The following is a 25,982-nucleotide window of genomic DNA, read 5'->3' on the forward strand; positions in this document are numbered from 1 at the left end:
CCAGAATAATGGCCAGCTTCACGGAGAGGAATCAAGCATGTACAGATTTTGAAACTGGTCGACATTAATTCATTTAATTGCGGTCCCACGATACCCTGTTGAACCTTTCGAACGCTCCAATAATTTCATAATATATTTTACGAACCGATGGACTTGCCGAAGCGGATGAAATCGATCGGGAAAAACATCTGGACGAATGTGTCTCAGCGAATGAATTTCGCTTTAATTGCTGTCAGCGAGCTACGCTTATCGTGGTTGAGGCGCTGAACATTTACCACCCTCTTCGTGTCTCTTATCGCGATCAAGACACGTGCAACTTTGAATCGTTCAACTATTGAATCAGGAGTGGAAATGACAATGGGATTTCGTGGTTTCCTGGTGTGTTTCTCTCACTATCACCGTGTAGTTATTTTATACAGGGCGATTCATGTAACGAGACGCGATTACATTTTACATACAATTTACATACAGCCGTCGAATAATATCTTTGAGTTATAGTCGAGCATAGTAATTTACGTTGCATTAGTAAAATTATTATATGGTTAATTTTAACAAATTCAATTACTGAAACTTGTAGAGTTTAATTAAACTTTGTATTGTGTATTCCACTTGCACAGTAATTGCCCCGAAAGCGGGAAAGCCAAGTGGAACAAATTCATAAAAACAACGGAAAACTCGCGAAAAATTCTCTGAAAATTCTCTTCTACAGGTGACACAGATTCAAACATATATCAAACATTAAACACCACATGAGTCCACGTGAAATAGCTGAGGACGAGCTTGGTCAAAGAAGCTCCACTTGCGGCGCAATTGCCTGGAAAGGAGAAAAAAGCCACTCCAAACAGCCTGCGGAGACCAAGTGCTAAAAACCAGTCTAAGAAAGTTAAATGAAGCAGGTGAACCAAGAATACCTGCAAAGCTAAAAAAAGCTACCTGCAAACGCTTATCTCGTATCCTTAATCGACACCCGATTCTTATCTCAGTCCAGGCGATTCGACAGAGTCTTCTCTCACACGGTGATGTCGTACGAGATGTGTCCGGAAGGTATCCGATCTATTAGGTTGTCCGAAAAGTTTCTTTCGTTTTATAAGGAAACAATAGACGCACTAATAGAATTAGAATAAATACCTAATTCAATAAAATAATATAAAACAGAAATTGTCGTTCATCTATTATCATCCTTATGAAACGAACGAAACTTTCCGGACAACCTAATATATTCCATTCCCTTCCTATCTGGTTGTGCTATTGTGTAAACCAAGGGGACCTATATCAATGGCCCTACCGAGTGGCAAGACCCTCCCTATCTTCAGTCAAAAGTCGCGATAGCAAGGTATATCCACAGGTCAGGCATTTGCCTGATACAGCACTCCTGTACTCGCTTGGGTATGTGACACGTTCTCTCCCGATACACGCGCGTATCTTTGCAATTGCGTCGTCTATCAAACATAAGCAATCAGACCTGCCAGCATCCCCTCGTCTAATCGTCTTCTCCCCTCTGCCTCGTATCCCATCATCAGATACGTATCGCATATACCTGCCACGACACGTCTAGCTTCGTACGACCGCGTGAAAGAGCTGCTGGAACGAGGATCCGGGAGCAAACAGCGGGCCTAGCTAGGCAGGCAGTCGTGAGTCCCTCGGCTTCCCTATCAAGATGGACTACATCCATAATGCATAGCAGTCGCGTGTCTCGCGCTTGGAATTGATAGGAACGAGGCGAGGGACGAGGAGCAGAGGACTGTTCGAAGGTCGGGGGAGAGATCCAACGGTGGTAGGCTTGCGGGAACGCAACGGAAACGGACCGGTGCCTCTTCGTCGATGTAACACAGCCAGAAGGTGTTGGAGTCAGGGGTTGACCTGAATTCAGGTGGGCTGAATCAATACCGCGCTCGTTCACCTCGCAGTTACCGTGGCAACCAGACTCCTTTATTAAATATAACCTGCACCGACCTTTGCTGTACGAACCCGTTAACCTTCCGGGTTACACCTGGACACAGTCGACGACCTGCGGACGCTAGAGGGAGAGGGCCTTGACGGAGGACAACGAACGATGCTCCGTCTTTTGTACTTGGCTCTTTCTCTCTCATTGGCGAGTTACGATCGGCCCGACCTTGGCACCCGTGAACCCAAGTCGGTGCCAGCTTTCAGGAAGTACATACTCTGTCTCTGTCTGACTGTGACGCGCGCGCGCTACCTGTTCGTGTTATGGCTCAGTTTAGACGGGATTAGAGGAGCGTGTAACGCGATTTCGTGCCTTAACTCGAAACAAGGAATTGCAGGGTAGGCACTGTTCTGACGGTCGGTGTCTATTGGACTTGGAGTTTGGAGATCATCAGATACGTAACTTCGGATGGTATCTGTTTTACGAACACGTGTTTTTGGGTGCTGTTGGTATCTGTATTGGTTCCTGGAAATAGATTTCTCGTAGGACACCGTTCTCCATTGGGATGGCAAGCAATTTGTTTTATTGTCTGATCTTAACCGTTAATGAATAATACATTGGGTTAATTAATGTATCATTTTTGGCTGCATAGCTAGAAAGTGTGGTTTAGGGGCTACATTAGGTGATTTGGATTTTGTAACATATTTCCCAATAATTGTCGCATTTAGACCTTCTGTCGTGAGTGAGAAAATCCGTCTAAAGACTTGGCCGCAGCCTTTCTCGTTTAGAAAACGGACTCCTTTTACAAAAACCTTGTTACACGTTTCTCGAAGCTTACATTGTGGCCTTTGCTTAAACGTCTGCTTCAAAAGAGGCGAGCACTGAGATTCTGTTGAGAGCCAATCTTCACAATAACAAGTCCTTCAACAATTTCTATTAGAAAAAGCTTGTTGTACAAAGGATTAATGTGAAATAATATGAACGAGTCTCTCCTCGTTGCTCTTTAAACAGTGGAGCAAGAGCTTCTGACAGGAGTGTCTAGTCAAGTGGCTAGCCAATTAACAGGTTAATGATGTCCTGATATGTAAATTTATATCTATTCTACGTTGTTCTACTTGCAAACTCCGCTGGTCTACTTGGTCCACTTGGTCTACTCAAAGGTATACTCGAAGCTTCCTCAAGTGGCTACCCTTAGTTACCAGGAATCAGTTCACTCCGTGATCCCTTGACTTGTAGCTTCGCTTCTTGACCTACTGCGTCTACTTTTCTTTCACTCCACTTTCCACATTCTACCGATTCACTTACTTTGCTTAGAGATTTATGAAACAGTTGCCAAAATGTCAGGGGTTACCGATCACGAGACATGAACTTGCCGTTGGACCATTCGTGGGATTAAAGATTCTAGCTTTCTCTAGAATTCCGACTAATTTCAAGCGTAACTTCCGTTAGCTATTTGTCGTATAAATCAGAGGATTTTATTGAATTCCTCGGACAAAGAAAAAATCGTAGAGGAATGCAGAATTTTATGTGGAAATTAAATATCCTCTATTGTTCGAGAGTTAGACATAGTTGAAAGACTATGGCTCGATGCCCAATTTCGAAAGTTTGTCAGGATCCAAAAAGAGAATCGATTTACATGGAACTCTACGTTCCATGAAATTCCATTAGCCAACGTCCGGAATAATAACGACATCCGTATGGTCGGTAAAACGCTTCAGCGGATCCGATTTGAATGAAATTACATCGGGATGAGCAATAAAAATTGCCTGACACTGTACCTTCGATTTTACGTGCATCGTCCAATGAACACGGATTGATCGTTGGTCACTAGTTTCGAAACCGAGTGCTCTAGGATTTCAGGGATTCCGAAGCAGATCAGTAGAGTCCAAGAGACTCTAAAAGTTGTCGCGAATGATGCTGAGAAGTTCCAACAGGTCTGAAGGTTCTCTGAGAGACCACAAATGGTAATAAAATACCGCAAGATGTCCCCAAATGGCTACGAGAGTCTTCAAAAGACCCCAAATATGTCTGCAAAGTTCTGAAAGACGATAAAAGATCTCAGGAGATCTATATTTACCATACGTCCCTGCGTTGCATGTATTTGTTTTAACTTTCTGCAATATTCTATGATCCATTTAATCGAAGAGAACTTTATAATAATAACCTTGAATGGTATTATTTACATCGAGCCTCGTTACCTACTGTAGGTAATGTAGTTGATAACTGTTTTCGCTAATTTCGCATACACGCGCCGTTTCCCGTGGAATAATTAGAAGGAAAGCAGCCCAGTGCTGGGGAAAACGATTTTGAGAAACTTACGATACGAGTAAATTGTTTATGATCTTGTAAATGTTTCGCTCGAGTGGAAATTAATCTTGGTCACGTGGCTGCAATTTGGTTGAAACCAACGACCGTGTATTTGGTTGCAGATGGCAAGAAAATGAATTTCCAGATAGATTCTCTGGCTAATCCACGTCATTCATTCGGAAATTTGACGAATGTTTTCGAGTACAGGACGATTCACAAGACTGAGAGAAATTGCACTTTTAGAAAAATTCAATATACAGAAGGATTTGATCTTAAAAAAAAATTATATTTTACGAGATGCTGGCACCTTTCGTAAGAAATAAAGGATTAAATTGAATAGAATAGAGAAAATTATACCGGGTGTTCTACAAACTTTAATGTCAATGTAATACAAATTTAAATGTTAGAAACTGATTGAAATGTTAGAAAGTTATATAAAAATTACATCTAATTCTCAAGCTATTTTCGTATTTTCCAAAGACGAAAAAAGACTGCGATGATTAGCACGCACAAAAGTTTGCAATTCTATATGAAAGCAGCGAGATTACATGTGCCATTTGCAAATGGAAATTTCCATTTGAATGAACGCAATGTATAAAAGTGCGCAACATTAACGTGGACACATCTATCATTTCACACCATTCATGGAATTTCTTTCTATATCTAACTGATTTCAAAAATGAAGTTTGAAACGCCCTGTATAAGCTCTGATTCGTATCTCATCCAACGTATTATGTCACTTCAGGTCCTCGGAACGAGAGTTCTCAATTATGAATGTTGCGTTCATAAAATCGTTCCTAAATTTTCAGCCTTCCATTTTGTAGCACACCATGGAAATATGCTCGCCAGTCGGCGAAATTATGATCCAGCCTGGCTCTCGTTGCAAATCTACGGTCTCAAGCGACCCAATGAATTTTCTAATATCGAAAGCAATAAACATCGAGTGCTGGTTTCAGGATAGGGTAATACTACGCGTCCTTATAAAGAATTCAAGTTACATTACGACACCTTGGAATTTCACGGTGGACCAGTAACGCATTCGTGATTTACGGTATTGATTTTGTTTATCAATTTATTGGTGTGGCAGAAGACGAGGTTTCGACCGAAACCACGAAACTGGCAATGTCGTTGGTATTGGTGGAAATAAGTGAAACTTGATTGGAATTCGATATAGTCAGACATTGTATTAGGTCGAATTTGGATTGAGGTTAGGTCTAACAAAGTGATGACAAGAACTGTAAAATCTCGAATAAGTTGTTTGTGTGTGCATTCGATGCTTTAGGTTAATGTACTTTATAAATTCCATTAATGTTAATATCATGTCTTTTTTAATGTTTAACTTTTACAACTTTTTGTAAATTTCCTTTACTGTGAACATAATTGTGAAATAATTTTTGTTAGACACCACCCCAATTTCGGTGAAATTATTCGAGAAAGAGTTAATCCACTCTAATCCTAACCTAATCTATTGGGATCAAACCATTTACATCACATGACAGAGATTAAGCGATCGGGATCAAATTTCTGTCACTCGAATATCAAATCCATCCATCACGGTCATAGTCAAAATTTTCATCCAAGCTCCAGATTTCCCGAAACTGGATATCAAGTTGACAGTTTCTGTCAAGTTTTCACCTCTTGACAGATCGACTGTCGGGATGGCCATTGGCGACCCCCGTTACTACCAAATTTTTTAGAATGATTAAACTAAGGCAAACTGCATAGACTAAAAAATGTCCAACAATGTGAACGATTAAGCTACCATTGTCAGAGAAAAAGTACGCGCGTACAATATATGGTAGTTTGCAAAAATTAAATGTAACAGTGTAGTATATTTCAACCTATCGCGATTCCTAGAGCAAAATACACAAAACTCTTGTAACAGTAAACTAAATGTGCTAAGTTACGAAGACTTCTACTATCTCTCGTACAGTTGATGCTGAAGAACGAAAGGAAGAGGAAATAGGTACACCCCTGGTGCAACCGATGAAAGCAACAACCCGGCGCCAATGATCTGAATAAGCATCCAGGTCAGCACACGTGACAGACCGAAGATTGTTTGGACCCGTCGCGGCCGCCACTCTACGCGGCTGTTAAACTGAATCCACGCCAGCAGGAAGGCTCTATTTATACCACGGTAACGAGGTCTTGGATGTAATCTTGCGAAATACTCCGAGGAGAATTCGTTTCCACGAGGAAGTCACCAGATAAACCAACTACCATCACTAGTGCCCTGTCCTCGCGGAAAAACGACATCTGCTCGCTTCATTTCCGCTTTCTCCTAAGTGAACCGACGAAATCGGTCATGTCGGTCCGAAATTCGATTACCGGCTACGATTCGTTCAAAGGGTGATTCGGTTGACGAATCTCGACACATTTCGCCACAACGGATTCGAGAGGTAAAATTGGATTCCTGATGGACGATCGTTCGATGTGGTTTGTAATCATTCAATTTCATACCTATTGAGACCAGTCTGCCCTCTGTGTGCTCCATATTCGATGTCCACCGCGATCGTCGCGCCATCATCGGGTTTTCCCCGTACAAACGTTTATGGCTGATGGGATGGTAAGTCCCATGTATGTTGGCGATGAGATTGGGATGGTACGATGTTCATTCTTGAGATGCAGATGGGTCGAAAGTTAGGATATGCTTTTACAGAGTAAAATATACAAAAGGAAGTGGAACGTTGCCAAGCGTTTGCGGATTTTCAGGGCAATTTCGCAAATAGGCATCTGCAGCGACGTTTATACCTTTTTCGGTTATTTGTAATTGTGATTTAAATTTCTACAGTAAATTATAAGTATGATATTCGCTTAAATTGTATGATAGAAAAAATATTATGATACTTATGATACAAATGACTCTTTTTATTTTTTTATGATAAGTCCAAGTGTTTAAAAACATATAGAATTAAATATAGATCTTACTTCGTTTTTCATCATTTTGCTACATTGTTAAATATAATGGCATTATTTAGAAACTTTTGGTCCACTCGGTGTATGGAAATCATGGCTTGAAAAATATTACTATAAGCGTAAATTAAGTACTGATAAGTGTGAGAAAGTAATTTTCTAAAACAGGTACTATGCTATGCTTTTCTTTAATCATCCTGTCAAATGTTAATCGTTTTATTCTTTAAGCTGCCTTTAGGAGAAACATTAAAATGCTTTTAACAAATTTCGCGATGGAATTATAAAGGCGTATCGTAAAACGTGCAAAACAAGTTTTCATTCGTTAATGTATCAAATTGCCAGTTTTTGTGCAACACAAGAGTCACGTCATTTTCCTATTTATCGTTTTTATAAAAATTTAAATGCCAGCTTTTGTCCACTAGATAATTATAGACTTATATCTGCAAAGAACAGTTTTTATATGGAAATTCACGCTCCTTGGGATCTTCCACTTTTTTCATAAGTTTTTTTATCTTGTTCCTTTTCGTATTTGCTAAATAATTATTTATATTAAATCATGTCCAAAAAAAATCTTTTTATGTGAAGATTTGATTTTATTTCTACCACGAAACCGGCAGAAATCAATAAAGCGTCAATTAAACAGACAAGAATGAGATAATTAAATAACATTGTATACTGTACTTATTACATGCACGAGCAAATCTCACGAAGAATCTGTACTTGCATATTTACATTCAAAAGAATTATTTACGATGCAATTCTACAATTTCACTTTGATGCGTTTATTGCTACATTTACGACGAGTGGCACAGACAGCTAATTTATTGTCTAACAGAAACGTTTTGATGCTTCCGGCATAATTTTCCAATGTTTGACTTTTTACATTATTTGTGTATCTATTTAGATTGGACTACATTGGCAACAAATATTTTTACGATACATTTGGTATTTTGAAGTACATTTTACTTTACAAAATTAAAATGTTTTTATATTTAAATTAGATATTATCTGTGTAATAATACTACGTTCGATATTTCTGTATATATCAATAATAAAATAAAACCAGTTATATTTTATATTTGAAATGCAAATAATTTCTGATGATTCGAAATATATCAAAAAAAAAAAGAAAAAAATTATACCAACATTTTTTACAATACTCATTGCAGGAAGCAATTATAATAAATTTAACAAAATTCTTTTTTCAATTTTTGTTTTCCAGAGAAAGTGCAATTTTTAATGTTTCCACTATTATTTGCGTATTTCTTTGTTCGACGTGTCGGATGATCTCAATTTACGAAATGCCAATTGTTCCGGGCGCAGCCAATCAACTAACAGCCCTACTTGCATCATCGAGCAAGAAAAAAAAAGATCGTTACAAAACGAAGCGAACCCGCACGCCGAGAAGGAAGAGAAAGAGAGTAGGAAAAAAACCAGCGCGATAACAGCGACTACTCGAGGAAAGTGGACTGTCGGTCGCGTGACGCGACATTTGTGTCAGCAGAACATCGTGACACGTCGTTTATATCGCGGATAATTATTGTTACTGTTTTGCAGCCACGGTTTTAAAAGACACGGAAGGATACGCATAAAAATACATATAATGCTATAATAAAAAGTTCATTCCGTTTGATTGCAATAAAAGATACGATGTACCACATGTAAACTAACCTGTACTAAACGTGCCAGATAACCTGTATAATAACTGAGAGGTTATACACACAGGCTCGCGAAAGTATTCGAACAGCTGCAGAAACATTTGCAAAAATAAATCTTTAACTAATCATTTAGTAAATCTTTTTGCCAATTTTTAATAAATCTCTGTAACAAATCTATATATATATGTATTTTTTATGAATATGAATACAATTATTTAAATATAGGGTGGTTCCTACTAAACTTCATCAGAAAAAAGTTAAATTCAAAAAGTTAGGTATTTAATATATAGCTTTATTGAAAAGTGGGAATGAAATTAAAGAAGAATTGGAATGGAAATAAACTTGTTATTTTCACGACACAAGATAACGACAAATTGATAATGGATGTTATTATTGTTAAAATACACCTTGTTGTTTCAAAATGCTTGTATGTCAATAAAAAATCGACAGGGCGAAGTAAACTGGATTTATTACTCTGCAAAGTTTGATTTGATTTCGTCCCACTTCATCCGAAGGAAGAATCAATCATCAACTCTTTATATCAGTTTACGATTTTTTCTTTCAGAGCTTCTGGGATATAAAAGAAGAATAGCGTAAGCTCGCACGATATTGGAAACAAGAATATGGTTCTTTTCGTATTTCATTGCCAGAACTTTTTAATAAATCTTCAAACGATAAGTTCGTGCGAATTTATTTCTTGTAATTTCATCAGAACCTAACCTAAACCTAATTAAAATTGTAATAACGTATAACTATGACAAAACCAAATAAATCTTAATGTTCTAATTGTTAGAAAATCTAAGATCTTAAAAAGACAATCAAACCAAAAAAAGAAAAGGAAAAAATCATGAAATGATTTTTAAATTTACCATCTCACATTAGAAAATCTAACCTCAATGTAATCCACGTTTTGTAGAACGACCTCATTCAGCAGTACTAACTAAATGTTAATACTTGAATTTTCCTCCAAAGACAAGAAAGATTCATGAGAATGTATTGTTTTCCAACTTCTCATTACAAACTAAGTAACTTAATCTCAACTGAATCTAAACTTTGTAGTAACCTATAACTATACAGTGACATCTAACCTTAACAATTCCAAATTTCTTCTAAAGACAAGAAAATATAATATTTTTAAAGATTCATCATCCCAAAATGAAAAACTATTTATCAAAGGATCTTTTCTTCTCTCCAAATGGAGTTTTAAAAAGTTGACAAATTTATTATCCCCTCACTGGATCAGCTAGATGGTCGGCATCGCGTGGACAAAGGTTAATCAGATCGTACGGCCTGTGAGCGTAGTTTTCGAGGCTGGAGCGCGATAAAATCGCGCGTGACAGAGACCGATGACAGGAGGACTTCCTAATAGAAGCGACAACCCCTGGCTTTGGCTCGATATAATTAATCTTCGCCTCGTGCCGGCGTGATTGGCCCCAAAGGTAACAAGCTAACCGTGAAAAAGTGCGCCACCAACGAATCGGGTAAAATTCGCACCCTCTAATGCTATCCACGAGCGAAGAGGGTGAAAAAATCCAGTTTTGTTGCATTTTTGTTGGAGGCCAGTTCGATGGCCGTCCACTTGGAATTGCTTGCTTGACCTGCCTCCATGAATAATGAATTCTTCGCTTCCTCGTTCAACGCGCGCGCTTCCACTCTTGGGAACTTGGCTTTTTATTATCTCACGACAGTGTAAACGTTCCTCACGCTGTTGTTGGACCTGATATTTGTGAAATGCATAGTATAATTTATTTTGCATGACGAGTTACGTATACGTAGGCGAGGTTAAGTTAGGTTCATTTTTAATTTAATCGAATTCCGCAGGTTAGAATCGATTTCTTGGCTTGCAATTGACTCTGCTTGCTTTTTAAGATTGTTATTAACGTAGTTAAGTTTTGTAGCGTTCAGACGATCAAGATTAGGTTAATTGCCACTGACAATTGGTTCTTTTCTTTTATTGATATTCCATCGGATTAGGTTAGGTTCGCTTTCAATAGAATCAAATAATTTTAAATTAGCTGATTTCGTAGAAAGGCTGATACTTACAATTGACTTAGCAATTAGACACGGTTGGTTTTCAATATCGTTACACGTATACTTAATTCTTATGTTAATTTTAGATCATCTAGGTTATATCCAGTTACATTCTCCTTCCATTTAATTTAATTCCCTAAATTAGAATCAATATTTTCTCTCCATTCAATTTGCTTCAATTTCAATTTAAAAAAAAATCTCTTTTTTTGTCTTTCTATGCATTTTCATTTTCTTGACTAATCCCAGTACTGCATTTTCATTTTATCTACTCTTATTTTCTTTTTAATCACCTTAACCTTTTCCCAAGGCTTTTTATCCGTTTAATTCTTCTTTCATTTTATAAAAGTGCTTTTGACACAGTTACTTAACCTAACATTTGCGAAGAGAACGGTAGATGTCACTTTTTATAATATGGTTGAGCAGTAACTTGATGGCGTGTGTTCACAAATTTCGTTAATAAGCTTCCCAGGCTGGACCAGACGGAGATCAGACGATCCTGATTGCTTGTATCCATCACGTGCCACCCACATGTTAGAAAAAGACGCGAAAGAGAGACGAAGAACAGCATCGTTCGCCGTAACAGTGACAGGTCAATTATAAATGGGGGGACTCACCAACCCATTCAGCGTGTCGTTTCACGAAGCACGTGTACGTCGTTTTATGGTAGCAATAACTTACAATTATGTCATCGTGTCGAGTTATTTTTATGCGGCACACGCTTCCTCAGTTCGACCCTGTATGCCTCCGAAATTCATTTTTTTTGTTTTTTTTTTTTTTGGTTCTCTCCATCTCGCTCTCTGCTCACTCCACAGCAGTTCCATTTGTACTTTTTCTCTCGGCGGGAACCGAGGAACCGAGCTGGAGCAAAGGGAAACCCTTTTCTGTCGAAATTTCGTGATTTTTCCTTTGTGAAGCGTGCTCCGTGTCTGGGTCTGGTGAAAAATTGAGAGAGAAAGCCGAACATTCCCGGAAAACATTGTCAGAGCTCGGGAAATTATTCCAGTTTTTGAATTATGGATGATGGATAGAATCTGCTTTTTTTACGTAAAATAGGTTCTACGCTTTAATATGATTATAGTTTGATCTAATGTAATCGTTATTTTAATATAATCATGGAAATCTGATAAACCCAGACCTTTGTGTTAATTCCACATTTATAGATTGTAATCTAACCTGCAAAATTTGGAAATCCTTTCATTCCATAATCTTTTTCCATCATTTTTTTTTTTTGCTGTCCTATACAATAAAATCCATGTTTTACATAGAATACTTCCTTTTATTGTAATTGTAGATATAGAAGAAATAATTCTATAATTTGTTATTTATGCAAAATAATTACAAACACGAAACCTTTTTTGTATTTCTAATTATTTCTCTGTATACTTGTAATTGCATTAAAATATAGCAAAATATTTTACGTAAAATCATATTACATATAACCTATAAATATATTAGTAGAGAGAATTGTACACTTTATAAGTTAGGTTATAACCTATTACTATCAAACTAGGGAGTTGGATTTATGAAATATTCAATTTTTGTTGAGTTCAGAATATCTTTCGCGTGTTCCATATTTCATGTCTGCTTTATCCAGCTTTGCTGGAAAGACACCAATTCAACGAACTCTGATCTCGGAGACGCCACGATGACGACAGTTTCCATGCCAACGAATTTTCCATGAAATTCCTTTGCTTCATTCTAGCGCTCGTTTTCCCGTGTATTTATCGTTTACAGCGTTGCCGTAAGTTACAGGCGACAAGACCAATGAAAAAAGTTGGATATCACTATATAGGGATGGTCTGGATAAACGGGGAGAATAGTTTAGGGGAACCTGTGCCAAAATGTCTGCCTTTCCGGTTAAGATTTCCGTCTATCTCGTTGATATCGCAGAATCTTATATTTCTAGCGGTAGTTAAAATGGCTGTCGTCGATCATGCCACAATTTTGGCAACACTGAACGCACAAAACATATTCTGTGTATAATGATTGAAAGCATTTTGGGAATGAAATAACGATCAAGCAAATTATCGATTGTAAATTAATCATATTTAATTTATTCCAAAAAGTAATACCGAGGAAATTGAAAAATCGGAAAAAGATTTGGTAGGTCATGAATCAGGATTTGATAGGGAATTAGTCAAGCTTATATTTGCCTCGAGTCTAGGGAAAAGGAAGAATGCTGGAAAGAAATTACGAAAGCACGAAAAGATTTGGTAAATTGGTCATAAATCTAGGGAGTTAGCTAAAATTATAAGTTTATGCTTGGAGATTAGCCCTCCCTCATTTTGTACAGGCAATCCACCTCCGAAAAGACCTGTTTAGGACAACTCTAAGGTGACTTACGATCCCTAAGCATGAAATCTAGATACGTATCATGGGCTCTATGGTGCATTACTCCCTAGCACGACTATGCCATAACGAACGATGTCAAGTCCTAAACGTACAACTCTGTTATACTACTAAATACGAAGGAAAATAGCTTCGAACACGGAAAGCTGTGTACATGAGTATATGGGGGACCTTTGATCGTGGCACGTGTAATCATGTTACTCACGTTTGAATAACAAGATAATGGAATGCTTATATGACAGTTTTATAACACAAGGAGAGGGTTAAGTTTGTTACTTAGTAGAGACAATTTGCTAAACGCAGTTATTTTGTTTTAGTAATATGTTTACTAATTGAGTTTGATTAAAGTAACTAGGGCGGTTGGATTTGTACCCTGGAGAATTCTATGAAAGAATTTTATTTATAAGCTTGACTAAAGCAACTAGGACTAATTGAAATTTTATCCAGGCAAACTTTAGGAGAATTTCGCCTAGAATAAATTATCAAACGTAAATAAAAGTTACTATTATTATCTTTTCATACAACTTTGGCTTACAACAATGGTGCTATCTGTAGCATAAATAATTACGGACAGAGACTATATTAAAATCCGAATCAATATTTTCAAATTTATAAAGCAGCTACTTTCCAACCTTAAAACGAAAAAGACTTTGATATTTCTCTTTGAGGTTAAGTACCGTGTAGCAAAATTATGAATACATGTTCACGTTAGGAAATATTGCGGTACAGGTAACTTACTTCTGTGAATATCGCTGAGAAGTATTTCGTGTCACGAGCTCGACTACGGAACCTAATATTCTAAATTACGAAACAACAGAATAGTTCAGGAAGAAAGCGCATTCTTGCATAGTGCGCGTCTGCAGTAGCTGAATACATAATCCATCATTTCCATTTGTAATCTATTGTAAACATATTAGATATAATTTTATTAGGTCTAATTAACTTCCGAAACTTTAATTAACCTCTCTACATTTACTTCGTTGCAATAAAGTCGTACGAAAGATCAAAAGTAATAATTGCAAATTTGGCGTCAGAACGAATTGAGGTTAGGAAGAAATTAAGATCAGGGTCGTAAGTAATATTATTCATTATTGGCTATCATACTTATACAATATACTAATGTACTGATGCTGGCCTTGAAGCAAGTTCGAATGCATATATATACCGACGAATACATTTTCTTCGATATTAATAATTCACGATACGCAATCTACCTCTTTTGTATTCTTATCACGTAGCGATCAGAGAAAATAACCAAGTTCCACACGAGAATTGCGGAAAAATGATTATGCTTAGCCAGTAAAAATTCGAAATTATGTTATATTGGAACTGAATAGGATTATATTAGAGTTATGGTAAAATTAAAGAATTTTAAACAGAATTATCTCTAACATAAATGTAATTTATCCAATCCTAGATGATCCTAGGTATATATTCTAACTATATAATTCGCAACTATAATGTTACACTTTAAAAATTTTTTACTACCTTTTTAGCACTTCGTCTTACTAATGGAAATCCTAGGCTGAGCTATTAACCAGGCTGAATAAACTTTTTATTCTGTTTTCACAGAGAATATACGCGAATCCCGCCTTCAAATTTTTTTAAATTTCCTAACCTATAAAGCATCGCGTAAACCACTGTAGGCTCTATAGGTAATATAATCTAACCCATAAAATTACATAATTGAGCGTATAAATTCACAGTCAATCTACCCCAACTCTCCAGTATTCGCGTCCTCAAATAGCCACGAGCCATAATTCCGTAAGATCCCATTAAAACCCCATAAAAGAAGAAAAACGCGAAGAAACTGGCGATAGAACTAAAGCACTCACCGGTCTGCACGAGCTTGAGCGCGGCGGCATTGTGCTGCTTGAGCGGCTCGCTGAGCCCCGGTTGTGTGAGATCCTTGAAAGGATTGGCGGCATCCTCGCCGGCGCCAACGCGACTGTTTTGCATAGTCCTGGCGTGTTGTTCGCGACGAGTACCCTTCGCGACCTCGTGGCTACGTGGAGCCTCGTTACGGCTCGCTTTTCTTCTACGTGTCTGTCCTCGTTCCTTTCTCCTTTCCTTCCACTTCTTCGAGCTATCCAGCCAACTTTGTGCTAGTGAGCGGTCGTTTCTCTTGTTAACAGCGACCACGGTCACCTGACAACTCGGCCGACGATCTCCGGTCAACACTGGACTAGGATCACGGTCTGGGTTCTCATAGATACGCAACAGCTCGTCTGCCGGGTAGATGACGTACATGCCCAGCCGATGGTGTGCCGTTCGCCCGATCGCGCGTCCAATCTGCCGGTTCGCTGGCTGCCGTGGCTGCTGCCTCCTCCGCTGCTGCTCCTGCTGCTGCCGCGTTTCTCGGCTGAGCCAACATCGCTGCCCGCCAATTCATCGTTTATGAGTCCGCCGCGAGTCACGCTGCCAGGCCACGCGAACAGTCGCATCTTCTTGGCACGCGAGCCACCCTCGATGTCTCTACGGCCGTTACGTTTCTTTGCAGCTTCGTGACGACGTGGCAGCAGTTTCCCTCCAACCTGGTGAATCGGTGCTTCAACGCGTATTTATGAGAGTGTGGTGCGCTGGAGATTCGGCTGCTAGATGGCCATCGGTAGATCTTGGTTGTTGGTCTGTAGCAAAGAAGACAACTCGTTAATGGGTTTCAAGAGACTGCGATGTGATCTACGCAGTGACCATACTGAGGATGGGAGGTGATTCTTTGCTTGAAGTGGTTGGTTGGAAACTCTGAAAATATTTTGGGCCCCTATTTGAAGATGTACTTGGTGTTTATGCTCGTAATATTGAAAGTGGAAAGTAATTTCTGACTTTGAATGGGGAGGATTGGAAGCTTTGTGAATACCTTGAAGTCTAATTTGTAGTTGCACCTAATGTGTGCACCAATCATTGCAGATATGATGAAGACTAGGCTCTATATGAGATGGAAAATAATGCCAGCTCTGGAAATTTGCATTCTAATGGAATTGGTGGTACTGTTCTTCTACCGTGTATTACTGTGATAATTTGTGTGTTGACTGTATGGGAGATCTGAATGTGAATAATCCTATATCACAGTAGTTGGTATATTGTATATATAAGAGACTGGGTATGGGGTCAGTCAGTTTTCTCATTTTTTCACAGATGAATTATAGTCTTACTTATATCATAAAGAATGTAATCAACTGAATATTTAGGCTTTTATGATAACAGTGAACATTTTCAGAGTTGGGTATTTACTGTGACAAAGTATTAAAGATTCATGAAAGAGACCCTGTAAATGGATGATCATTTCTGGTCTAGAGTACAAAAGAGTGGTTTGCTACCAACATGACTGGCTTCATAATTAATACTGTAATATCAATGAATGTTAATAGAATTGGTCAATTAATTTGGCAGGGACATAGCAGTAATCCACTTATGGAACGTTATAGTTCATCACCAGTAAATTTGGATTAACAATCATTACTAGGTCAGAATCCTTCCCTCCCAACTCAAACAATGTCAACTATTTGGAGTCGCCTATTACTGGCTCGACTACCTCATTCCTTAGTCATACCGTGTCCCTATATAACATTCTAAATCCTGGTACAGCTAATGGCTGCACTGTACTTTGCTTTAATGTTGCTTATTCCAATCTTCCATCTAGCTGTCTTTGGTTTTAAAAGAGCATAGATAGGATTTTGGAGAAATTAGCATTTAGCGGATTTTATAGCATTATTTGTACAATTCTCAATGCAAGTTTCTATGTTGTTTCTATGTTCTATTGTTTTATATGTATTGTTTCAGTTTACCGTGATTCCTCAGATTAAAAGCCTGTTTTCGGTCGTAAAATATGTAAAACCTCTTTAAACATTCGACGATATTTTCATTGACGTTTTCCAGGCTGCGATCTAATTCAGTATTTATTTAAGTAATCGCTGCGCCACGCGGTAACGGTTCATGAATTATTAACGAACACCCGTTTTAACTTTGTTAAGGCTCAGCCGTTTGTTCCACGGAACGAGGAGCGCTCTGTTTACAAGGTAAACGACTTATTCAGTGTGTCTGAATAAAGACGGGACACATCTTCTTATTTCAACTCGAGGGGACACGGACGTCGTGATGTAAATGGTCCCTGGTGATTTAAATCTAATTTCAATGTGTCTTTTCCTGGAGGATGGAATACGTTGAATTCATTCAGATTGCAGTCTCGTTTAATTGCATACTCGACTTCGTTCGAAGGCTACCGCCACCCATTTACGGTCGGAAAATTTCATTTTTATATCACGACCACGTATTTTCATCTTCTGTCCATATTTCACTTTTCCACAGTGCAATGACCATAGTTTCGTGATATAAAAATACAATACATCTTTTGTGAATGGTAGACAAAATTTTCTTCTTATCCTTCGAAAATATATTTCCATCTCCATGTGCATCCACCTAATCTAAACGTAAGGACGTTTCTCTGTGATTAAATATGACTAATATTAAATTTCCCATTAAAGCATTTACGCACAGTCTCTAGGGAAACTTGTCCATCTGTCTGTATAAAAAATTCGTAGCACCACAGAAAAGTTGAATCTATCGATTAATCTAACGTTCTGATGTTCCTTCTTTATTTTGGTGGATTATGTAACTAACATAATCTGTCCCATGACTGCGCAGTCACAGAAACGCCATAAATCGCGCTGAATTTCGAACTTTCTTATATATTCGTCTCCAGGGCTATAAATAAATAAGTTTACGAGATATTATGTCAGTTTTTCTTACTTGTTTCCTTACTTTTCTATACTATCAGAATATGGTCAATTTGCAATTTTTCACAAAACCTTTATAGATTTACAATGTTACATTTTTGAAGATTTGAATAATTTTTTTGTAAAATATATAGATAAAGTTATGTTACTTTCCATTCTTGTTTCTTCGATATGCATTTTATTTCTAGCCGTCTGTAATTTTTCCTTGAAACCTAACCTGACTCAAGGAAAGAGATTCAGACCTAACATAACCAACTACTTCGATTATTTACAGAAATAACATAAATCACGTTTAACTTTAAATGTTTCGCATAGACTGAACAGTACAGTGCACCTAGATCACACTCACCGTATCTGGTTTTCCTCATTTCCGTATAGTACACCGAGATACTTGTTGCTGAGATCTAACCTAACCTAACCTAACTGAGTGATTTCGACATTCCATTTCCAGATGAAAAGTTTTTATCGGTCGTCCTACGGATGTTCTTCGAACCTCAGAGGATTAATAATACTGTCGTTGGATTAAGATGGTCGAGCTAATTCCCTTTAAAAGATTATTTTCCTGGGCGGTGAAAAAGCTGCACGTATTAAATTCCAGCAGATAAGCTCGACTCCTTTTAAGTAATTGAACCCAATCCTGGAGTAAGTGTGAACGCTGATTATTCCTTTTTCCACGACATTCTTCGCCGAGAGCTATGCAAATTGCGATAAGCTATTTTGTGCAATTAACACGCCCCATCTCGAACACGCTTTTCAGTCGGAACAAATTATGGACTTCGATGAGGGAACTTCTAAGAGAGTTTCCGACAGCTAGGCTCTCTTTGTTCCTGGTTTTCAATGGTTTTAGACCTGTTTGGAGCTCTGAGTGTGAGAGAATCTACATGAATCCGATTCGTGTAATTATAAGTTCTGACGGATATGGAGATTGTTTTTAACATATTTATATTTCTTCTCAATTTGCACGGAGAATAAACCAAAGTTATATTATTTGATATTATTAGTACATTCACGTTACTATTTATACTTATATTTATATTAAAATTTATATTTGCTTCAAAATCATTATTGTAGGTTAAAATCACGTTATTAAGAATTATTTTATAAGTATAGTCTGTGTGCATAACAGGTGTGCAAACAATAGAATGATACTGATTCTTATGATCTCGCAAAAAATTACTATTTTTCCTACTAAATTAAGATACTAATTAAAATACTTATTCGAGTCTAATTACTATAACAAGCCAGCATTGAAAGACAAATAGGTTAGGAAATACTTGCTAGATCTTAACCTAAATTAACCAAATTAAGTTAGGTTAGATTAGATTAAAATGCCTTTTCTCTTATCTAGAGGCGAAGTATAAAATCACTTTAATTATATTAAGACATAAAATTGTTCTTATTTGTTGATGGAATCCATCCAGTATAATAAGGTTTGCTAAGGTTATTAACCCTTGATCTCTTGAGAAAGGATCCATCTTCTTAGAAATCTCGTTGTTCGAGGATGATAAATTCTTTCGCGACGAGTATTACGATTCTGCGTCTTCGTCTTTGATACCAATAGATACAGCCAGGTCAGGCTTTCAGAGTCTCGTGATTTTTCTATACCGCCTTTATAAAGAAACGCTCTCAGACTCGATAAACCAGTGATACCTTCATCCTGCCTCTCCTTTGTAGTCGCTTTTCTTCCTAGAATCGTTCTTGCTACGATGATAGAGCCAAAGGATTCATCTCGTTTCCTGTTAATTGCTGACTTTACCGTCTCACGATGGCTTCCTTCCACTATTTCCCTTTATTCCCTAAGATTTTAAAAGGTTTATTCAAATACAACTTCTGGTGTGTATGTTTCCACTGTAACCCCACTCTTATATCCGGTACAATTTTAATAAAAATTTATTTTCTCATAATGCTTCTCCTTTGAAGGCTGTGTTAAAAACGATTCTTTTTAAAGAATCATAAGGGGTCCATAGAATAATAACTGGAGACCCTTTCTTGATAGACAACTTGATTCAACCCAGAGTTTCCATTTGCATCTAGTTAAATTTCAAAGATTGCTTGAGAATTCACTTTCTCGCAATGACCCGTGGATGCTACGATAATGTTAATTTTCTCATTAAAATTTTGAGCAATTTACAGAATGATGCTCGGAGGCCATTTATTGATACTTTACCTGGTTCAGTTTTCAGCTTTTTTAATACTACATACATAGATGGTTAAACTTCAAGGACCGCTCGAAAAAATATAATGTAATTCACTAGCCGGCAATGCAATACGCGGTTGAAATCAGACAGGACTTTAACGCGCCTCGAGACTTCAGAAATCGCGTTACTATATCGAATTAAAAAGCAGCCAGCCGACGTTTTATTCGATGACCGAATAATTGGAGCACTCGCTCTCAATTATCCCGCGCTTTTATCCTGCTGCCCCCCTCCCTCATTCTCAGCTTTAGCGTCCAGAAATCCCCAATTGCTTTCTCCGATAAGCGTTACCAACTATCGTCCGTCGACTGTCACCAATTTAAGACGGAAGTGATAAGTAGTCTAGAGATATTAAATAAAATCCCTAAATAATGTTCTACCACTTAAATGTTTTCAAAAAAATTCTGTATGCGGAAATAAATTCCTACAAACTTCCCTAAGATTTCAAAAATGTCATTTCTAGAATGTCAAGAATTTAGAACACTGATAAATTCATGGTTCTGTGAATTTTACATATTTGAGAAGCAATGGTTCCAGAAATTCCCCTAGAATTTTATTTGCATATAAAATACTGTTATTGGTAGATGCTTAATTGCAATGATTTTCATTCAAAAAATTACAAATCACTTTCAGTAGACGTAAAATAACTTTCATAGAAAAGTGAAAAGATTTTTCGTCCAAGAAAATAATTCTATAAAAGCGAAGATCGGAAAGAATCTTTTCGATCAGTTAATTAATTACAATTAATTTTTAACCAACTGTAACAACACTATACTACAATTTTGATATTATGACAACAGTCGCAAAAGGGTAGAAACGTAATAATATAGAAAACTAGAAAATTTTTACGAACCTTTTGATCATAACCTCTGTTTCATTCAACGTAAAATAATATCGTGCCGCGCAGTGAATAAAAATCCTGTTGCACAATAGAAATCCAAAACACAATACACTCGGAATTTAATTTCGCGAACCAGATTGTAGGAATCACGAAACACTCTTTTTTTTAAACGTGTTCTCGTTTATTTAACGCGACGATCCGAACCGAACGAAGAGAGCAAAAGAACTAATAAAACAGTCTTGATCGAACCGTGCGAATTATGAAATTGGCGGTAAGAGGTCGAAAATATAAGATCAAATCTTTCCCTCATAGGAATTTGTCGACCTAGACAAAGGGAATCTTTCCACGCTGACATAATTCTAATTTCAATCATTGACAACTGGGACAACGTAGAACAGGAAACGAAAACGATAACCGGAGACAGTAAATATCGATGAATATCGATCGAACTTCCATTATGCGAGCTATGGCGGGATTCTGTTACAAATTACATCAGCGGAAGAAAGGTTGATCTGGAAGTATCCCATGAAATGAAGAGGGTTTGAATATCACATCAATCTTTTATTCATTTTTAATAATGTACTATTCTTGGATCATTTATTTATGTTTAAATGTAGTTTAGAAATGAAATTAATAATATGTAGATAATAGAATGAAATAAATGTTTGCAGAGATTTTTTTCATGTAGAACATAATTAAAAATTATGCACTATCTATTAGCTATATTATTATCTAGACAATTTATATAACCTAACACAGTTTGTCGAATTATATTCTATACAAGAAAAATGATCTACAAAAATTTGTTTACAATCAAAAAACAACATCGTTAATATGAAAAAGACATGCGTTCCAATCTTTTGTTGCAGTAATAAAATTTATTATTCTTATAAGATATTCGGATAAAAATGTTTCACTGAAATCCTCCACAGCAATTACCATTGCTAATAAAACTCCACAGAACATAATTAATTATACAGAGAAGTTGGAAATGCAAATAATCTTGTTTTATACTTTTATACATTATAAAACTATTTATCAACCGTTGCAATTAATTTCGGCTAAATGGTAATCCAGATCTATTTATTATTCAGAATATTATTAAACTCTGCCTCAGGAAGTTGTTGGCACAAAACAGGGAACAAATTGAGCAACAGCTCGACAGTATGCTATTAAAAAGCCGATACCGATCCCACTTCCGATCCAAACCGACACGTGTAATGGTTTTAGACTTCCCTCAACTAATTAAACTTCCCGCTCAGTACCCGAATTATCCTTTGTTCGTGTCACGTGACAAAAACTTGCCATCACAAAGGCTACGAGCTTTCGATCCGTTTAACAACTCTGTTTAACGTACATCGATATACCGATATAGAATCGTGATTACTCGAAATTTGCTTGTTCATCAGCTAAAGGTGTTTCTGTGGTGATTTTGCATGGTGGTACGAACAGAGAATTGAAGGCTGCGGTAAGTCTAAAATACTTTTTCTAGAAATGATAATTTTCGTGCGTTCTCGACACGTTTGCGTGATCTATGCAAACTTTTATTCATTGAATTTGTTATTTTCTTTGGTTTTTTAAAGCAGATGTAAATGTGAAATGTCTTTATATTTTAGTCATTCATATTAGCTCGTTGCTTTTTTGGCTAATTAATTAGAGTAATTAATCATGCTAATGATATGGCGTGGCAGGTTTAACCTATATACATACATAATTTCATGTTGTCTTCCTTCTACAAGGGTTTAGTCTTTTTTAAGATAGACAGATCTCATTCTTTTAATTTAAATATAAAGATTCTTAAAATATATTTAAATGTTTTCATTGTTTAAAAGTGTAGAACTTGTTAATATGAAATTTAATATGAAGTTCTTAGGGAACAAAATTCTTTGAAAGTATTATATGGTGTCTTCTAGAATATTTAAATATCAAAGAAAGAAATATTCTTTGGGATAAGTTGGCATGGTTTTAAATTAAAATTTACATTTAAATTTTCAAGTTCAACTATTATAAATTCTTACTTTAATGATATCTTTTTATATCATCTCTTATAAAACCAAAAGTGAAGAATCCATCTATAATAATGGCTATATATTTTTTTTACATGTCTTATAGGGTAAGAAAAGTTAATGAGCAGTGATAAGAATAGAAATATAGTACAATGAGATTGAAATACCATTTTATAAAAGAACATAATTTACTGATAATTTAGATGATTTAAGTGAAAATAGAGAATATCTCTGGTCAGTTATTAAAAGTAAATCAATGGGACACAATCTAAGACTGGTTTTGGAAATGAAACTCTATTATAACTGCATGAGTAAAAGCAAACTTGTAGAACATGATTAATAGAACCAGGCCAACAGAAACTGACAAGTTGAAATGTACAAGTATAATTTGATTAACAGAATTTCATTAGAAATTTTGATCAGAAAATTATATTCAGCTAGAGTAGATTAATAAAACATGGGGTTTGACGTGCACCGCTGTCTATTTACATAATGGCAATTAATCATTGTAGTTTAATCAATAACAATTAATCAACTACCACTTGAATTAAATTAACAAAACATATGAAATTGAATTATCATTAATTCCCACAGTGACATTTGTTTAATAAGCGTATGCACGTAGTTACAATATTTGCAAGAGTTTATTTAGTAAATTTTTAACTATATTGTCAGATAAAGTTAACTATGATGTCAGATAAAGATTAAATGATATAAAAATAGATTGAATGATATAAAAATAGATTAAATGAAATGATATAAAGCTAATATTCTAACATTTCAAGCGTTTATCGTTTCGTGTATCGATAAGAATTGCCAGATAACAAGGGTGACGGTCTTTGAGGTGAAAAGTTGGACGGCCTGTATCGATTCGAAATTTGAAATGCTAATTTTCTCGTGCGGACGCCGATAATTTTATCGAAGTACGAAATAAACGATAGTAAACAGAACACTGAAAATTACATTGTACGAAATATTGTAATATTTTATGCGAACTTGGGTATACTTTTAAAACAATATTATCGATCGCCTTTTTACTAAAAACAAATATTAAGCCTCAATAATTCATGTTATAAGTAATATTTTTATTTGAAATATTTCTCTCTTACGTTTTCTTGTCCCTTCTCAAAAAATATGGTAAGATACACAGGTTTGAACATTATTAAAAATATGATAAGTTAGGAGAAGACAGAAGGGTAAAACAAGGCTATTGAGGATCAAAGTTAATTTTACACATGCAGTCGGCCCTGTAATGGCGACCTTCGTCGCCTCGTTGCCGCGTGTAATGCCAACCTTTCTGTGCCAAAAGCGACACATAGGATAAGATTCTTTTGCCTTCGTCGGCCACGTGAACTCATCGTTCAAGATTTTATGCCTGCTTGATGAAAACCTGTCCTTTGCAACAAATTATATCCTATCAAACATTCTTGAAATTATGTAGAACCTTTTGGTGTGCTACGTCCTATGTTGGCAGCAATTCAACTACGTTTTCGGCCATCTTTGGTTCGACGGAAAGAATCATCGTTAAACCTGAAATTAAATAGATGTTTTCCATCTATTGGATGTATATTTTTATCAACAATTTTTTTAATCGAGGAGAACCAAATTATAATTTTAAAAAGTCACTCTTATTTTTAGATTTGGATGAGTTGATACAGAGACAAGGTGATATTACTACAATGTTAGTGAAGCATCAAAATGTTTCCTGCAACACGTATAATATATTCATAAAAGGTTTCTAAAAATGTTCGACTACTTCCACGAGCTATCCAAGTTTGGCTGTATTTTTATTTGCTATTTTTATGCCATTGTTGGAGATCGGTATCATCACGTAAAGGGGGTACGGTTCGACATTATAAATAATGACCGTCGAAATCGATAAACACAGGGATCGGCTGGAAAGTTCATGGTAGTAGATTCTTCGGGAACAATTGAGAAACAATTGTCTGTCCTAAAAGAAGAAGAAAAAAACTAGGATCAATATTTCGTTTGAAAGAAAATAGGTTTACTGCCATCATAAATTTCGATAGCGCCCTCGAGATACACCCTCGATCCCATCTCCGATTCTAAGTCGAAATTGTTCCCAGAAAATAGTCGAGAAACCACCGACTATTAGTTCTTCCAAGCAATTGTTGGCTAAGAAAAGTTTCAGCCGTTTGATCCCTACAGGATGTTTCAAAATTTCGTTGAACTTATTTATATGAATTTCGGAGAATAATTGTAAAGAAATATAGAAATATAGAAAATTTTAAAGTGAGTCTAAAGAAGTAACTAATTATTCATTGTACCAACATTTTATTATTATGAGAATCTTAAAGGTACAGCCATTTCGTGAGAAACAATTTTTCAGGTTTGAAAAGAAAATTAAGAAGGCAGCAAGTCCTTCGACAGATAATTGTCAGGGTCCTACTAATTAAATATGATTAAATTAATATTCATTCTACCAAGGTGTTCCTCTAAGAAGAATTTTTATTCAACTTAATTACTCACTTGAAACTTAACTACTTGACAAGAAAAAATTTGTCAAGTGTGAAAAGAAGTGACTAAGATACAGGAAAGTTTTTAGTGGAAAACTGGTTGCCTCTCTAACATCCACTTACTTATTTTGATTAATTATTCATCCTACGACTATAATGTATTATTACTAGGGCAAAATTTGTCAAGTTGGAGAAAAACGAAGGTCCTTTAATAAGACGATCATCTAACGTACCAGCATTTGCCTATTTATACGAACAAAGTGGATCTGATCTAACGAAACTCTACAAATTTCCATGGGAGAAGAATATTTTTTAGGAGGAAAAGAATATCCCGTTAACATCAGGTGCACTGCTCTATACGTGTGTATTAACCAAGTGAAACTTTCTAAAACTCAGTATGAAAGGAATATCCTTGAAAAAAAGACCGCAACAAAAATGCAAGGAAGGAAAGCCATAAATGACAAAAACTTGAGATTAAAAAGCCCTGTAGAGGAAATACACGTCCGATGTTTGTCATTTGTCAACGAATTTCATGCTTTATTAAGTTCGTCAAGCATCGCACCAAAGCGTAGTCCAGCCACTGACGC

General features: G+C 36.4%; 1 protein-coding gene across 3 annotated transcripts in view; it reads right to left on the minus strand.

Annotated features, from left to right (window-relative positions):
* LOC122576697 overlaps positions 1 to 25,982 on the minus strand; it is a 75,799-nt gene that overhangs the window by 39,178 nt on the left and 10,639 nt on the right. For all 3 annotated transcript variants that reach the window (XM_043747362.1, XM_043747361.1, XM_043747360.1), the window contains one exon: positions 14,979 to 15,770. In XM_043747362.1, the coding sequence (XP_043603297.1) occupies positions 14,979 to 15,393 (415 nt within the window). In that variant the 5' untranslated portion in view covers positions 15,394 to 15,770. The remainder of the gene's footprint in view (positions 1 to 14,978; positions 15,771 to 25,982) is intronic.

The sequence above is a fragment of the Bombus pyrosoma genome, linkage group LG16 (assembly GCF_014825855.1).
Source record: "Bombus pyrosoma isolate SC7728 linkage group LG16, ASM1482585v1, whole genome shotgun sequence".
NCBI classification, from domain to species: Eukaryota; Metazoa; Arthropoda; class Insecta; order Hymenoptera; family Apidae; genus Bombus; species Bombus pyrosoma.